Source organism: Camelina sativa, chromosome 17, assembly GCF_000633955.1.
Source record: "Camelina sativa cultivar DH55 chromosome 17, Cs, whole genome shotgun sequence".
Taxonomy (NCBI): Eukaryota; Viridiplantae; Streptophyta; class Magnoliopsida; order Brassicales; family Brassicaceae; genus Camelina; species Camelina sativa.
In genome coordinates, this window is record NC_025701.1 from 16,393,504 (window position 1) to 16,411,737 (window position 18,234).

Sequence of the window (18,234 nt, forward strand, 5' to 3'; positions counted from 1 at the left end):
TGTACTTCTACCATCATCTTCATCCGAGTTGTGGCTGCTATCACCATATCCGACCAAGCTGTTTTTCCTTTCACGATTATACATAAGACCAAGAGAAGTGGTGCCTCTTAAGTATCTAATAACCTGTTTCAAGGCTGCTCCATGGGATTCTTTTGGCTCTTGCATATATCTACTTAACACCCCAACACAATAAGAAAGATCAGGTCGAGTGTGGAGTAAGTATCGAAGACAACCAATGCTTCGTCTATACTCCTTCGCGTCAATATTTCGCTCATGTTGTGCTTTAGATAACTTCAAGCCAGCATCCATGGGTATATGAACAGAGTTACACTGTTCCATTCCAGCTTCAATTAAAATCTTATTCGCATATCTCTCTTGGCTCAAGGTAATGCCATTTGCGTGTTGCAGAACTTCGATTCCAAGGTAGTAAGTGAGCTTTCCTAAGTCGCTCATCTCAAATCTTGATGCCATATCTCTTTTGAAATCAAGTATCATGTTTAGGTTAGAGCCACTTACAAGTAGATCGTCGACATAAACTGCCACGACAAGAAGATCCTCATTCTCTTGCTTTCGATATAGTGAGAGTTCCTTGAAACACTTAGTGAAGTTCAACTCTTTAAGGATTTGATTCAGCTTATTATTCCATGCTCTTGGTGCTTGACGTAACCCGTATAGTGCCTTGTTAAGCCTATACACCTTATCTTCAGAACCCCGGACCTCAAAACCTTCAGGTTGGTTCACATAGACTACCTCTTTTAATTCTCCATGAAGGAAAGCCGTTTTCACATCGAGATGATGCACTTCCCAGTCGTTTGAAGCCGCTAATGCAAGAATGAAACGGATTGTTTCGATGCGTGCAACTGGGGCAAATACTTCATCGTAGTCTATGCCATGTTTTTGCACATATCCCTTTGCCACAAGTCTTGCCTTATACTTGTTTATGCTACCATCGGAGTTCCGTTTGATTTTAAACACCCACTTTAGTCCAATAGGTTTAACTCCAACTGGACGCTCACTCAAAAACCAAGTATTGTTCTTTGTTATGGATCCTATCTCTTCTTCACAAGCTTCGATCCAATGTTTTTCTCCTTTTGCCTCACTAAAATCCCAAGGTTCTTCGTCCATTGCAAGTAGAAGTCGTTCACCTTCAATCTCGGCTAACAAAACGTAATCACTCAAATAATTTGGCTTCTTCGTTTGTCTTCCTGACTTCCTTACCGAGACTTGAGCACTCGAATATTCTCTAGGATTCTCTGTTTCCTTAATGACCTCATCGTCAACACAATCTTCTTCACTACTCTCCTATGTTTCGTCTATCTCCTCTGTTTCTACCCCCTTCTCTGTTTCGTTTGTCTCTGGTTCTTGAGCTGTTTCTATCTCCCGAATGCCGTTATTACCAAATTCCTCAAAGGTTATGCTGAAGTTTCCCGAATCAATGACTGTATCTTGTTGTAGATTCACCCAGTTCCAGCTTTTACTCTCATCGAAGACCACATCTCTGCTTACTATGATCCTTCGACTTGATGGATCCAATAAACGGTACGCTTTTGAACCAGGTTCCGTTCCTAAGTGTATAAGAGCTCTTGATCTGTCATCCAGCTTTTTAAGATGTGGAGTTTCTGTTTTCGCATATGCGATACAGCCAAAAACCCGTAAATGCTCGATGTTTGGTTTCTTCGCATTGAAAGCTTCATAAGGAGTCTGATCAACCAAAGTTCTTGTTGCAACCCTATTGATAAGGTAAGTGGCATGCCTCACTGCTTCTCCCCACAGGTAATTTGGCAACGTCATGTGTTTTAAGATACTCCGTGTCATCTCCAATAACGTCCTGTTTCGTCGCTCAACAACACCATTTTGTTGAGGAGAATACGGTGCTGTCAGATGCCTTTTGATACCGTTGTTATCACAGAAAGTTTGAAATTCCTGTGAAACAAACTCACCACCCCGATCAGTTCGAAACATTTTAATGGAAGTCCCTGTTTCTTGCTCAACCATCGATTTAAAAATCTTGAACTTGTCAAGTGCTTCGCTTTTATCTTTTAAGAGGATCGACCACATGTAGCGGGAACAGTCGTCAATGAGTACAAAAATGTATCTTTTCCGTGCCGGTGTAGCAGGAGTGATTGGTCCACAAAGGTCTCCGTGTATGAGCTCAAGCATGTGTGTGGCTCGATATGATGTTGCTTGAGGGAAAACTTTCCTGACTTGTTTCCCAAGCAAACATGAAGCACACAACTCCTTATCAATCTCGAAACTCGGCATCCCTGTAACTAATTCTTTCTTCACCATTGTCTTCATGCTCTCTAACCCGATATGTCCTAACCTTGTGTGCCATTTTGCTGAATCACTCACTGTCTGAAGTTGTAAGCACCACTTTGTATGCTCTGTTTCCATAGTTACCTTGTACAAACGATTTCGAGACCTATTCGCCTTTACTAAGAGTTTACCATCACGGTCATGTAGAGTTAGGAAGTCTCCTTTCATTCTGACATCGCAACCACCCTCTGTGGCTTGTCCAAGACTAATTATGTTGCTCCTCAAGTCTGGTATAAAGTAGACATCGGCTAGCACCTTCCTTTCTCCATTCTTCGTGACAAATAAAATAGATCCCTTTCCTTTTATGTCAATGCGTGAGTCATCTCCAAATCGGACCTTTCCCATGACCGTCTCATCAATCCTTGAGAAGTATGACCGATTTCCACTCATATGGTTGCTAGCACCATTATCCAAATACCACACATTATCACCATCTGTTTGTGTTTCAAACTCATTAGGTTTCACATTCCTTTCATTGAGGTACACCACCTCGTGCATCATCAATGCATCAGCTTCTTGTGTCTTATTCTGTTCACTCTCGAGTGTCTCTTGAAGTTTGAGAAGTCTATCTGGGCAATCCGACGCATAATGTCCTGTCTTATCACATCTGTAGCAGACCACTTTAGATGTATCTCGCTCTTGTCGGTAGCCGTTGTTTGGAGGATAACCGTAGCGTCCACGTCCTCTTCCCCGTCCATAGAATCTTCCACCTCGTCCTCGTCCAGCATTATAAGGAGCTTGATATGATTGTGATTCTGTAGTAGCATACATGAGCTTTCCTTGATCTTATTGATTGTCTTCTTCTTCGGAGATTCTTTCTTCGTAAGTTTTCAACCTACCCACAATATCTTCAAAGGTTGTTGTTTTCAAATCAAGAACTTGTTCAAGAGAAGTCACGATGTGTATGTACCTTTTCCTTGGTAAACTTTTAAGAAATTTCTTCACAATCTTCGGCTCTTCTATGGTTTCTCCCAAGGCTGCTGATTTTGTAGACAATTCCGAGAGTCTACCAGCAAAATCATCAATCTTTTCAGACTCTTTCATCTTCAACCTGTCGAATTCAGCCATCAAAGTCTGCAGTCTAGCTTCTTTGACCCTCTCTGCTCCCATATGTCTTGTTTTTATGGCTTCCCAAACAGCTTTTGAGGTTTCAAGGTTTCCAACTTGTAGGATCAAAGCTTCAGGTATAGATTGAAACAGCAAGGCTTTCGCCATATTGTTTTTCTCTTCGTCGCTTGTTCCAGGTTCAATCGACTCCCATACTTTGTGGACTTTAAGCGTCAAAGTCATACGCATAGACCAGACCGTGTAGTTGGTCAAGGTAAGCATCGGACACTTGATGGACGAGGAGCCAGCTTCCTGCGGTGTGTTTGCTGCGGTCGAGGTTGTAGTTGAAATTAATTCACTCATGTTTCAACTTCATAGATTAACGACTCTCTCCTTCTACTAAACGCCTTTAGATTCTAGCTCTGATACCAAATATAGAACTAAGAACTTTGAATAAAAATAAGAATAACTCTCTTTTATTACTTTAGGAAAAATAACTCAAAAACCTAAAGCTCTCAAATCTCAAATCTCTCTCACAAGGTTTTACAACTCTCTTGCATCACCTTAAATATAAAAACTCTCAACACCAATTTCCTAATCTAGAATAGGAAAGATAACTTATTTAGATTATCCTAGAACAAATATGTATATTTAGATTATCCTCCTAAATATACTTTTCTTGGGCCTTAAGCTTATTTCAAGCTTAATCCAACACCCCAAGCAGATACTCCTCATTGAGGAATTGATGATATTGCTTGGCATGGAAGAAACAACAATAAACCATTCTGTAATCAATCAAATAAGTATGTAGAAGATCAGCACAAAGCTACGTGGAAGGCTATCAAGTATCAAGCTAGGTTTGGTTTAAACATAAAAAACAAAGCCAATCCTATTTCCATTTTTTGCTCTAAATGCGATTTTCTTCTGCAGCTAAACCCGAAATTAAGGAAGATAAATAATAATGTTTTTGCAATAAAGTCCAACCATTTGACAAACCCAGGTATGTTCTCTAAATTTTTACAGATGTGAGCTTTTGGTTATCTGAATTTTGTTTTCCAATTGCATGGAGCTCTCTTCACTTTTAGTTGTTTCTGATTCAAATTTAAAACATTCCCGAATAAGGATTCATAATGATTGGACTGTGAATTGAGACAAATACTCAGCCAAATAGCTCATAGAGAGGCAATAGTTTCAACGTGTTCTGGTGAGATGGAGACGTAACATTGCCCTGCGATCTTGTAACGGCGCCTAAACTCTTCATCGTCAGCAATTCCTAGTAGCCTAACTTTTCTCATGTCTTTTCTATCAACATTGTAGTAAAAAATGTAGTATGGTTGAACATCATATGAGAGGTGTTTTGGGGCAAAAATGATTTCACCAGCTTTGTTAGTGCCCGGGGAAGTGATATTCCTACCCATCCCCAAAGAGAAAGGAAGCTCAAATGTTTGCTGGGACCAATCATGTCTCGTCGCATCTTCTAGTATCCATAAATCAAAACTATGGAAATCAGCATGAGGGTGTCTTGCAATGGAAGCTAGCTTCCCTTTGTATTCTATGAGAATAGATTCACCCTCCCAGCAAACAACAGGCATAGGCGCTTTGATAAAGCTCAGCCTCTCATATCTAACATCAAAACACACAATCACCGGATTTGTAGTTCGGGTTGGGGTCCAAGCAGCATAATACACGAAACCATTGATACATATTGAGTTGGTAACAGTGAAATGAGGCAGGCTGGTGAACGTATTGCATATCCATGAAGATTCTCCTCCTCCAAGTGTTAAAACCTCGTACACTAGAAAATCCTGAGGCTGAGGAGGAGGAGGATAAGACACCATGGTCAATGCTTTGAATTGATCTCCAACAGGATCGTATCCCAAGAATGTGCGTGGCCCGGCACATGGTAGGATAGTGTATTTGTTGGTGCTGGGGTTACAGACAATGAACGGACCACCAATAGTACAACCGATTAAGCCATGGACAGAAAGACAGCCGGAGGCGCTAGACACTGAAGGTATTGTCATATGGAGAGTGGTTGCCAAAGAAGAAGATTTCTCATCTTCGTAGGAAGACGAGAAGACGAACAAACGCCAGTCATCAAATTTGGCTTGTGAACCGCAGCAGAAAGCGATTGTAAACCGCGACCCGATCGTGGAGGACATCGCGTAGTAAGAATTGACAAACCTTTGGTTTCGGATGATGGAAGACCACGTCTTTGACACGCATAGAAAATTCATAAGAGACTTGGCAGGCAATCTAGTGAGTATAGCCTCCTGTAGGTCAAGAGGGATGGGATCTGCCTCAATACGTTGTCTCTTCTCGCGTTTCATGGCGCCTACCAAAAACAAACTGTAGATTCGACTAGGCAAAGGAAGTTCTAAGCAGAGGAGATATACTCAAGATCGGGGGAGCAAACTTTTCATTGTTGTTTTCTTGTTGTATGATACTAGGGTTTAATATAACTTTAAGAGGGAGAAAAAAACAAAACTAGGGTTTATATCCCAGCCGTTTCTTTATTTTGAGGGTTCAATTCCTTTTTCTTTTTCTTTTTTCCTGTTCATGATAAATCTTCAAAGATTACGTGGATTATTTTCACCCGATGTGAATATTATTATTAGATAGTCAAAACATAATTTGTGTGTCTAACTCCTTGGCGATTTGATTTTCATTTGGGCTTCGTTTACGGTCACACAAGCAAGCATGGCTAACTCCTTTTGAAGGAAGAAGACCCCAAGGGGGAAAAAAAAAGTCAAAAAAAAAGAATAGAAAGGAATTATTCCTTTGTGGTCTTCCCCGAGTGGAATTTCAGAGTTTCGTCCGGAGCCGCCATGAAACGCAGGAACGATGAGAAGGACAGGTTGCGCAGCATCGCAAGNTAGATTAACGACTCTCTCCTTCTACTAAACGCCTTTAGATTCTAGCTCTGATACCAAATATAGAACTAAGAACTTTGAATCAAAATAAGAATAACTCTCTTTTATTACTTTAGGAAAAATAACTCAAAAACCTAAAGCTCTCAAATCTCAAATCTCTCTCACAAGGTTTTACAACTCTCTTGCATCACCTTAAATATAAAAACTCTCAACACCAATTTCCTAATCTAGAATAGGAAAGATAACTTATTTAGATTATCCTAGAACAAATATGTATATTTAGATTATCCTCCTAAATATACTTTTCTTGGGCCTTAAGCTTATTTCAAGCTTAATCCAACATCCCAAGCAGATACTCCTCATTGAGGAATTGATGATATTGCTTGGCATGGAAGAAACAACAATAAACCATTCTGTAATCAATCAAATAAGTATGTAGAAGATCAGCACAAAGCTACGTGGAAGGCTATCAAGTATCAAGCTAGGTTTGGTTTAAACATAAAAAACAAAGCCAATCCTATTTCCATTTTTTGCTCTAAATGCGATTTTCTTCTGCAGCTAAACCCGAAATTAAGGAAGATAAATAATAATGTTTTTGCAATAAAGTCCAACCATTTGACAAACCCAGGTATGTTCTCTAAATTTTTACAGATGTGAGCTTTTGGTTATCTGAATTTTGTTTTCCAATTGCATGGAGCTCTCTTCACTTTTAGTTGTTTCTGATTCAAATTTAAAACATTCCCGAATAAGGATTCATAATGATTGGACTGTGAATTGAGACAAATACTCAGCCAAATAGCTCATAGAGAGGCAATAGTTTCAACGTGTTCTGGTGAGATGGAGACGTAACATTGCCCTGCGATCTTGTAACGGCGCCTAAACTCTTCATCGTCAGCAATTCCTAGTAGCCTAACTTTTCTCATGTCTTTTCTATCAACATTGTAGTAAAAAATGTAGTATGGTTGAACATCATATGAGAGGTGTTTTGGGGCAAAAATGATTTCACCAGCTTTGTTAGTGCCCGGGGAAGTGATATTCCTACCCATCCCCAAAGAGAAAGGAAGCTCAAATGTTTGCTGGGACCAATCATGTCTCGTCGCATCTTCTAGTATCCATAAATCAAAACTATGGAAATCAGCATGAGGGTGTCTTGCAATGGAAGCTAGCTTCCCTTTGTATTCTATGAGAATAGATTCACCCTCCCAGCAAACAACAGGCATAGGCGCTTTGATAAAGCTCAGCCTCTCATATCTAACATCAAAACACACAATCACCGGATTTGTAGTTCGGGTTGGGGTCCAAGCAGCATAATACACGAAACCATTGATACATATTGAGTTGGTAACAGTGAAATGAGGCAGGCTGGTGAACGTATTGCATGTCCATGAAGATTCTCCTCCTCCAAGTGTTAAAACCTCGTACACTAGAAAATCCTGAGGCTGAGGAGGAGGAGGATAAGACACCATGGTCAATGCTTTGAATTGATCTCCAACAGGATCGTATCCCAAGAATGTGCGTGGCCCGGCACATGGTAGGATAGTGTATTTGTTGGTGCTGGGGTTACAGACAATGAACGGACCACCAATAGTACAACCGATTAAGCCATGGACAGAAAGACAGCCGGAGGCGCTAGACACTGAAGGTATTGTCATATGGAGAGTGGTTGCCAAAGAAGAAGATTTCTCATCTTCGTAGGAAGACGAGAAGACGAACAAACGCCAGTCATCAAATTTGGCTTGTGAACCGCAGCAGAAAGCGATTGTAAACCGCGACCCGATCGTGGAGGACATCGCGTAGTAAGAATTGACAAACCTTTGGTTTCGGATGATGGAAGACCACGTCTTTGACACGCATAGAAAATTCATAAGAGACTTGGCAGGCAATCTAGTGAGTATAGCCTCCTGTAGGTCAAGAGGGATGGGATCTGCCTCAATACGTTGTCTCTTCTCGCGTTTCATGGCGCCTACCAAAAACAAACTGTAGATTCGACTAGGCAAAGGAAGTTCTAAGCAGAGGAGATATACTCAAGATCGGGGGAGCAAACTTTTCATTGTTGTTTTCTTGTTGTATGATACTAGGGTTTAATATAACTTTAAGAGGGAGAAAAAAACAAAACTAGGGTTTATATCCCAGCCGTTTCTTTATTTTGAGGGTTCAATTCCTTTTTCTTTTTCTTTTTTCCTGTTCATGATAAATCTTCAAAGATTACGTGGATTATTTTCACCCGATGTGAATATTATTATTAGATAGTCAAAACATAATTTGTGTGTCTAACTCCTTGGCGATTTGATTTTCATTTGGGCTTCGTTTACGGTCACACAAGCAAGCATGGCTAACTCCTTTTGAAGGAAGAAGACCCCAAGGGGGAAAAAAAAAGTCAAAAAAAAAGAATAGAAAGGAATTATTCCTTTGTGGTCTTCCCCGAGTGGAATTTCAGAGTTTCGTCCGGAGCCGCCATGAAACGCAGGAACGATGAGAAGGACAGGTTGCGCAGCATCGCAAGTAAAACAAATCCGATCCCTTTTGTTCTAAAGATTGTTTCAGTAACTGCCAAGTTTCTGAAGACCCACCAAAAGAAACAACTTTGCCGAGTCGAATCTTCAAGCCTAAGTTTGGAACGCGATGAGAGAGATAGAAACAAGTACGATGAGAAAGACACAAGCTTAAGTAAGGTAGCTTCGATTCCTGTTCAATCCAATGAGCGAGATTGTAACACTGAGAAAGGCACAAGCTCAAGTAAGGTAGCTTCGATTCCTCTTCAATCGAATAAGATTTCGTTTTTTTTTAAAAGCCCCAAAATTAATGTATTTTTGCTATTTACGTCCCAAAGTAGTGTGGTCTATATTCAACATCAACATGCTGGTTAGTTGTGACTTGTGAGAGAAAAATATTTATTATACACCCAAATCTGCATTGTAAACAGACCACATTACTTTTTTTTTTTTGTCAAAGAACAGACCACATAGTAACAATATAGTTAAGAAACCACATTGTTTTTTTCTTTCCTAACAGTGTTTTTTGTGGATTAAATTGTTGGTACAATGTTTGATATATAGGAGACTAAACCAAGAGACTTTAAGTGAATTAGAAAACGGTTTTGAGCTTATTTGACAAATGGTTTGTTCTTAGACTGTTTACAATGGGGATGTTGAAAATAAAATTCAACTGTTTAACTCATGCAATGGGGGTGTTGAGAAATGGAAAAAAATGAGGTGGATTCACAAGTGTTGAATTATTTCAACGGGTTGAAAAAAAAATAAGGTGCAATTTTTACATGTGTCATGTGTTTAATGGTCCAAAAAAATCTACCCAACAACATATGGATAGATACATCTCAAAATAATAGAGTGTATATATTGTGTTTTTTTTACATCTACATTATTGAAGATAATTATTGTTATGATATTAATTTTAAAAAAAATAAAAATTATACCAAAATTTATCATTTTTCATATTCTATAAATAGATACTTGTTTCATTAGATTTGAACACAGAAAAAAAACCATTTTCTTCACAATAATTTTCTATTTACCTCTAGTTAAACACATATGGGCAAAGTTTGGAATATCTCGTGATTAAAATGATTTTTAAGTTTTTGAGTTGAGTCTATTGTACTAGTTATGTGTGTTTTATTGGTTGTATTGTGTGCTTCTTATTTGTATTGTGTTCTTCTTATTGTATTGTATTGCATTTTAAGTTTTTCGTAATTTTATTTGTTTTAATAATGACGCTCTCTATTTTCGTTTTTACTATTTACATTTTCTTAATTAAGAACATAAAATTTAAATAAAACTAAAAATAAAAAACTATTTAACTCTTAATTACGTTAATTAAAATTTAAACGATAGTCGTTATTTATACGTAATCGGAAAAACTAAAACATAAAAGAAATTAAAAATAATGAAATAAAAATGGGTGGGGTAGGATGTTGAATTTTATTAAACAAACCATTGTAGAATATAAAATTTTCGAAAATGTTGAATAATTAGATGGAAGAGAGAGAAGAAGATGTGGAAAAGAGAAATATGATGTGGAGGGTGTTGAATCTTAAAACCATTGTTGATAGTCTTATAACACTCATGTCATCATGTTATGTATAATGTGATTTTTGGTCGTCGAGATCATCTTAGAAATTTTTATATATATGTTGTAGAAATTTTGAATGAGACGTTGGATTGAATAATCGATTGATTTAAATTCGTAAATCATTCTTGTTTTTTTTTTTTTTTGACAACAGAATACAAGATTGGCTCAAACAAGCCAATACGTAGGAACATTGTTTACATAGATAGCTGAATGCGGTAATGTGCGAATACGTCGCGCAAGGTTGTCCGCTTTGCTATTTTGCGTGCGAGGAATGTAGACCAAATAAAAGGAGACAAACTCCTCCTTATCCGTCTGAATGTCCTCCAGATACGCCGTAAAAGCTGGCCACTCAGAAGGCGAAGACACCATCTTCACTAAATCGGAGCAGTCGGTGAGAAAAATAACATATTGATTATCTGCCTCAATCATACAACGCATAGCCCAAACAAGGGCTTCAACCTCAGCATGAAGAGGAGATAAGCTACGGCAATGGTTGGCAGCGCCCATTGTAGGAGCCTCACCCCAGGGCAAAGTACAATACCATCCTTTACCTGCAAAACGATCTGTCACTTTCCAAGAACCATCAACACAACAAATGTAGCTCGATAGAGATCTAGGGATCCCTACACCCCCAGTTCCATTACGTCCCACCTCTGCAGGTACATTTGTAGGTAAGACCAATGCATCCTCCTGGGCCAAAGCCCATGATTTTGCCTCATCCTCCTGGGCCAAAGCCCATGATTTTGCCTCATCCTCCGCTAGCCGCAATATGGCTAGGGGATTGGAGTCAAGATCACCAAAAAGCTTATCATTTCGCGCTTTCCATATATACCACAATATCCAAGGGAAAAAGGCATAATCTGGAGCGTCTTGAAAACGCCAAAATAGGAAATCCATATTTGTAAAAACCGAATCCGAGGGAAAAAGACCAGGGACCGTCGGAAAATTCGATAGAGCCCAAACCTGTCTAGCTGGCGGGCACTGGAAAAGAGTATGATTAATTGTCTCCTCCAGACATCCACACAAACCACACCCTGCATCACAGCTCATACCCCGTTTACGGAGGTTCGCCGTGACCGCTACACAGCCTGAAAGCACTTGCCACATGAAATGCCGTAGCTTCGGTGGACACCTGATTTTCCATACAAAAGCCTGAAGAGGCACAATGCTTGGTCCAAATACTTCCGCAGCAGTATGAGCTGTTATATTTGAACGGAGAACATGGTACCCTGACTTGACCGAATATTTACCGGACTTGGTAAAATGCCAGCCAGATAGATCCGGGTTATCCGGTTGTCATATCGGCAAGGCGGAAATAATAGCCACATCTTCCGGAACAAAAGTCGCTGTAAGCTGAGCCATATCCCAGGAGTTGGAGGTCCTGTCGATGAAATTTATAACTCGAAGCGAGGGGTCAAAAACCGACCATGTGCTTAGTGCTGGTCTCGGGGATTGAGCAGGGATCCATGGGTCGGTCCATACAGAGATGGAAGCCCCAGATCCTATCCGTTTAATAAGTCCTTTATTCACCAGAGAGCGAGCAGAAATCATACTCCGCTACCCATATGAGGGAGAGTAAGATTTAATTGGATCCAAAGGATCAGAGTGCCGGTAATAGCGTCTCTTAAAAACCCTTGCGAAGAGGGAGTCCGGAACTGTGATCAGACGCCAGAGCTGCTTTGCCAGCAACGCGGTGTTATAATCATCCAAACTCCGGAACCCCAATCCGCCAGTATCTTTGCCAGAACAGAGTTTATCCCACACCACCCAATGCAAACCTCGGGATTGTCCCGACGAGCTCCACCAGAAATTAGAAATCGCACTAGTTAATTTCCTCTTAACCGTCTTAGGTAACTTTAAACACAACATAACGAAAGTAGGAACAGCCGTTGCAACGGACTTGATCATTACCTCCTTGCCACCTTTGGACAAAAGCCTAGCCGGCCACCCACTAGCCTGAGCTTGCAACTTGTCCTGTACGAAAGAGAATATTTTCGTCTTGGCACCCCCTAAGCTTTCCGAGATGCCTAAGTACGAGCCCATGCCACCCAGGTTCGTGATACCGAGAACCCCTTTCAATTCTTCCCTAAGATCATTATCCACTGTATGTCCAAACTGAACCGAGGATTTCTGAAAATTTATCTGTTGGCCCGAAGCCCTTCCATATTTCCTTAGAATCCCTAAGATCGCCTCACATTGCTCCTTTGTGGCCCAACAGAAGAAAAGACTATCATCCGCAAACAAAAGATGGGAAATAGCAGGACTAGCTGTCGATACCCTGATCCGTGTAATAACTTTCAGCCTCTCCGCTTTCCGAAAGTGGGCAATAAGCACCTCCGTACAAAGAATGAAAAGATAGGGTGACAGAGGATCCCCCTGACGAAGTCCCCGACAAGGTGTGATGGACCCATAGGCCTGTCCATTAATCAGGACCTTATACTGAACCGATGTCACACAACACATTATCCATGATATCCATTTGTCGCAAAAACCGAATTGCCGGAGCAAGTGTTCAATAAAAGACCATTCCACCCGGTCATAAGCCTTACTCATATCAGTCTTAATAGCCATAAACTTTCCCTTGCACGAAGGATTGGTTCGCAGCCCATGAAACATTTCCTGAGCAATCAGAATGTTGTCCGAGATCAATCGTCCCTCAACAAATGCTGATTGCGTTTCCGAGACCAGGGAGGGTAAAATAGCGCGGAGGCGCTGGCACAAAACCTTAGAAATAATTTTATAGCCAACATTACAGAGGCTAATGGGCCGTAGTTCCGCCATTCTTGTCGGCTTATCCACCTTGGGGATAAGGCATATATTTGTCACATTTAGTCTTTTATCAAAAACCCCCTCCCGCATGAAAGAATTAACCACCAGTACAAGATCAGATTTGACTGTAGTCCATGCTTTCTGATAAAAAAGGGCAGTCATGCCATCCGTCCCTGGAGCCTTATCAGGATGCATCATAAACAACGCTTGTTTGACCTCCTGCTCGGTAACCTCGCGAGTCAGAAAATCATTGGTCTCCGCAGTGATAGATGAAGGGACCTCATCTAGCATTTCCTGAAAATCTGTTGGATTTGACGAGGTAAATAACTCCTGAAACTAGGATTCCGCAATATTTTGGATAGCAGCCTCTTCCGTTGTCCAAGCTCCATGCTGATCATGGAGACCTACAATCCGGTTTCGTGCCCTACGCTGCCTTGTTTGAGCATGAAAGTAACCGGTATTATGATCCCCAAGTTTCATCCATCGACTCCTGCTTTTTTGATACCAATACACTTCCTCATCCCGATACGCTTCCCGTAACCGCCAAGTGAGTTCCGCGAGCTCATCTACCGGGGTATTATCATACTTGTTTAATAATTATGAAATTAGAAATGTGTTTTTATATATTATATTTGCTGCTGCTCTTGACGAAAAATTGCTGGTGAACAATTTGATACACAGAAGAACTGATTCGATTGAGATTGAATTTTCTTAAATTACCGGTTCAATCTAATGTAACCGATGAACCTCTAATAAGTAATCACAGACAGTTTTACTATATGTTTTACCATTAAAAATATGTTATTACACCCAAAATTATTTTATTGTTAAAGTATGCTCTTTATCACTGACTATAAAATGTCTTCTAAACAAATTAAACAAATTTTATGTTGCTTTATTTTCATTTTGGCATAATTATAGTTCTTATAATTACTAAAATTGTTTTGTGACACAATTTCCTTAACCATGAAGTTTTTTTAACTCCAAAGATATTGGATGAACAACTGATGAAAATTATTTACTCGATTACAATGATTTTATGACTAACCCAATAAAAGTTGAGAAACTGAAAGAAATTTAATATAATATAATAAAAATAAAAATTTGAAATTTATAATCATGATGGTATATATAAGTCTTAGATAATTTAGATATACAAAATAGAAACTTTATATATAATTAAAAAACATGACATATGTCATAATCACGTTAAGGATCAACAACCTATTTACTCTTCAGAAGTATCCGATTGTACCAAAACAACTTAAAGTTATGATTTCGAATCATAAATTCTCAACTTATTTTTACCTGAATCAAAAGTTCTCATATATTTCTCCATATACCTGGTTTAAACGGTTAACGAACCTAATCCGATAGAAAACCACATAAATCCGGTTAGAAACCAATTTTAAAATGGTATACCGTTCCAACTTCTCAAATTTGAAACCGCTTCTCAAATACTCGATCAAGCAGCTCTTGTTTCAATACCGGAATCATCAACATTATTCAGAAAAGAAAACTCTAAATTTTGACCAAAAACATCATCCACCGACTTATCTTCCAAACTTATAATGCTACTAACTATAGAATCACTTTTAGAACCTCCATCAGTGTCTCCATCCTCGATTACATTAGCGAGAATTATATACTTCGATTTCATTTTATTGCATCTGATAGCTTCCATTGAAAAATCCGCACGAATCAAAGACCCACGCAATAGATCTACAAAACTGATTTTTGATCGTTAAAACTGACAGGTGTCACGATCTGGTTTGATATTTAATCATTAAAATTGACACGTGTCATGATCTGATTTGATATTTAATTGGTAAAACTAACACGTGTCACGATCTGGTTTGATATTTAATCGTTAAAATTGACACATGTCATGATCTGGTGAAATTTTAACTTTGATCTCTGATCATTAAAACTGACACATGTCACGATCTGGTGAGTTACTAACTTTGAGAACTAAGGTTTATATAATAAGATATTTGTGCTGCTCTTGACGAAAAATTGCTGGTGATACAAAACCTTTGTCAAAACAATTTGTTGAACAATTTGATACACAGAAGAACTGATTCGATTGAGATTAAATTTTCTTAAATTACCGGTTCAATAAACCGTCCAAGTTACCGGTTCAATCTAATGTAACCGATGAACCGAGCCTGATTCGTTAAACCTTTATACTCCTCCGATTGATCTCTCTCTCTGTTCGTTTCTTCAATTCAAACCCCTAGAAAAAAAAAAAAAAAAATTGAAACCTTAACGATGGAGGTTGCTGATAGACTCCGCCTCGACTTCGATTCTGGACCTGTTCAGCCCACCGCTTCTTCATGCCCGGTTTCTCTGCCTGAAACCTCTTCCTCCGCCGCTATTAATGTACCTCCGAGCTACGATGATTCCGCCTCGACGGCGGTTGGAGCTGGGAGAGGACGAAGTTTCCGACAGACTGTGTATAGACATTGGCTTCGATGTATATGTGTGAAATACAGAGAAGATGAGAAGGATAGGTTCTGCAGCAGCTCAAGTAACTTGGATTCGATCCCTCTTCAATCCAAGGAGCGAGATCGTAACATTGAGAAAGCCACAAGCTCAAGTAAGGTAGCTTGGATTCCTGTTCAGTCCAATGAGCGAGATTGTAACACTGAGAAAGACACAAGCCCAATTAAGTTAGATACGATCCCTCTTCAATCCAAGGAGCGAGATTGTAACACTGAGAAAGGCACAAGCTCAAGTAAGGTAGCTTCGATTCCTCTTGACCTAGAGATTGAGATACTGAGTAGACTGCCCGCAAAGTCTCTTATGAAGTTCCAATGCGTGTCAAAGATGTGGTCTTCCATCATCCGAAGCCAGAGTTTCGTCGATTCCTTCTTCTCCATGTCCTCTATGACGCAATCGCGGTTTTTAATCTCTTTCAGTAACGGTGCACTCCCCAAGAATGGTAACAATCTCATGTTCATCTCTTCGGCTTCCTACGACAGAGAGGAAGCTTCTTGTTTGATAACCAATGTCGATCTGATACTACCTTTTGATAGTTACTTGGATAGATGCTGCAACTGTGCTTCCGTCCATGGCTTAATCGGGTGTGCTAAGAGTGGTCCGTTCATTGTCTGTAACCCTAGCACAGGCAAAGTCACTGTCTTACCCTATAGCGGATCACGCACATCCTTGGGATACGATCCTGTTGGTGATCAATTCAAAGCATTGATCTTGTTGTCTCATCCTCACCTTCACCATGATTTTCTAGTGTACGAGGTTTTAACACTAGGAGGAGAATCTTCTATTTTGGTGCGTGGACCCCCACCCGAGATAAGAATCCGGTGATTGTGTGTTTTGATGTTAGACATGAGAGGATTAGTTTTATCAAAGCGCCTGTGGATGTTGTGTATTGGGAGGGTGAATCATTATTGATAGACTACAAAGGGAAGTTAGCTGCCATTACAAGACACCCCTACCATCATTTTAGCAGTTTTAATTTCTGGATACTAGAGGATATGCAGAAACATGATTGGTCCAAGCAAACGTTTACGCTTCCCTTCTCTTTGGGGTTGGGTACGAACATGATTTCCCCGGGAATCAACAAAGCTGGTGAAATCATTTTTGCTTCAAGACGTCTGTCGCGTGATGTTCAACCCTTCTATATTTTCTACTTCAATGTTGAAAGACAGGACATCAGAAAAGTTATCCTCAAAGGAATAGCAGACGATGAACAGTTTAGGCGTCGGTATGGATTTGGAGATGAAGTTTGCGTCCACATCTCGCCACAACACGTTGAAAGTATTGCCTCTTTATAATGTGTTTTATGTATTTCTTGAAGGATCCAAAATGTAAGAGCTTGACAAACTCTCCCTTTTCTTTTAATTAATATCTAAGCGTTGGCTTTTTGACACCAAGCAAAACTAGTTTGATGTTAGGACTGATGATTTGCATTTGCTGACATGTGTAGTTTTAGTGTTACTCATCATATTTTCAGTGTTTTTGTAAAGGAATTCCATACCATGTTTTTGGTTCCCCAAAGTGATTGTAGTTCAAAGAATATTGACCACAACTGCCTACTTACTGTGTGTTAGTTGTATGCAAAGATTTCGTTGAATTGTATGCTGCAGGTAATCGAGAATCTTGTGGATGCTTATTTTAAGCATGCCGATTCCCCTTCACAGCTTCTTTCCAAGGTTATTCTGATATTCTCTGGCTGAAGCTCATCCTTGAACTTCTAAGAATCTCTCTTTATCACTTCCTTTCCAATGTTACGGGACAGTCTGTACAATGCATTACCTGTTACTGTTATGACGACAGCTCGTTGTCCTCGGCTACAAACTCTTGATCTTGAGTGTGAGGTTTTTCCGAAAGATATCTCTGTTTCTCCAATGTTTGGTTCTGTTTTCTTGTCGTTGTCTTTTCATGATTACAATTTTATGTACTGATCAGTAGAATGCGATCCAATTTGGTTCGATTTCTATGATTCTAAGGCTGCCAAGGTTGTTTAGATTCTTCATTTCAAAGTTCCCCCAGAGAATCTGCTGTCAGATTCTCCGACAATTTGATGTTGAAAGTGACGTTAGCTTGATAAGATTCACATTACAGTTTTTTTTTCCTTCATCTACGTTTGCTTCAATCACTAGTTGTGGTTAGTGATTGAAGCTGGTCACATTGGTAGATGGGTTGCATAAGTCTACTAGGTAATTTATATTTTCGCTGCTTCCTTACTGCTGGTAAAGAGAATCCTCCAAGGTGAAGTTCTAGTTTAACGAATCATGGGCGCAGGAATATTCCAAACTCTTCCTTGGAAAATTATTGTTGAATGTTTCAGTCTTGTGCACCTTATTTCATCATGAGTGTCTCACATTTGTAGGTTTTTGACAGGAACATAAAAGTAGTTGCCCCAGGAGATGTGGGCGCTAATGCAAGGGATAGGACAAGTCCAGAAGATGGAGTTAATGGCCATCAGAAGATGGTTTCGATTCTCTTGTGAATATTCTTGGTTTGAAGAGGTACTTGCGATCTTATTTGTTATTAACATTTAGAAATTTTCGTTAGAAAGATGACGTGACTTGCATTAGGAAGTAGTGAATAATCACTGAAAATGATCTCTTGCTTCCATTTCTTGACTTTGTAAAAACCTTGTTCTTTTTCCCCGGCT

The 18,234-nt window shown here is 39.6% G+C and overlaps 3 protein-coding genes across 4 annotated transcripts; 1 reads left to right on the top strand and 2 right to left on the bottom strand.

Moving 5' to 3' along the window:
• LOC104757407 (F-box protein At1g30790-like) lies at positions 4,192-6,025 on the bottom strand. The gene has a single exon (XM_010480145.1). It carries the CDS (start codon positions 5,691-5,693, stop codon positions 4,536-4,538), a length of 1,158 nt encoding a protein of 385 aa, XP_010478447.1. The 5' UTR covers positions 5,694-6,025; the 3' UTR covers positions 4,192-4,535.
• Positions 6,693-8,526, bottom strand: LOC104757408 (F-box protein At1g30790-like). Its single transcript, XM_010480146.1, has one exon. It carries the CDS (start codon positions 8,192-8,194, stop codon positions 7,037-7,039), a length of 1,158 nt encoding a protein of 385 aa, XP_010478448.1. The 5' UTR covers positions 8,195-8,526; the 3' UTR covers positions 6,693-7,036.
• On the top strand, positions 15,327-18,044 carry LOC104757409 (F-box protein At1g30790-like). 2 transcript variants are annotated; one of them, XM_010480147.2, is made up of 2 exons: positions 15,327-16,035; positions 16,130-16,270. In XM_010480147.2, exons 1-2 carry the CDS (start codon positions 15,363-15,365, stop codon positions 16,171-16,173), a joined length of 717 nt encoding a protein of 238 aa, XP_010478449.1. In that variant the 5' UTR covers positions 15,327-15,362; the 3' UTR covers positions 16,174-16,270. The 2 variants fall into 2 exon arrangements, with proteins under 2 accessions (XP_010478449.1, XP_019095233.1); XM_019239688.1 differs by having other exon boundaries at positions 15,327-18,044.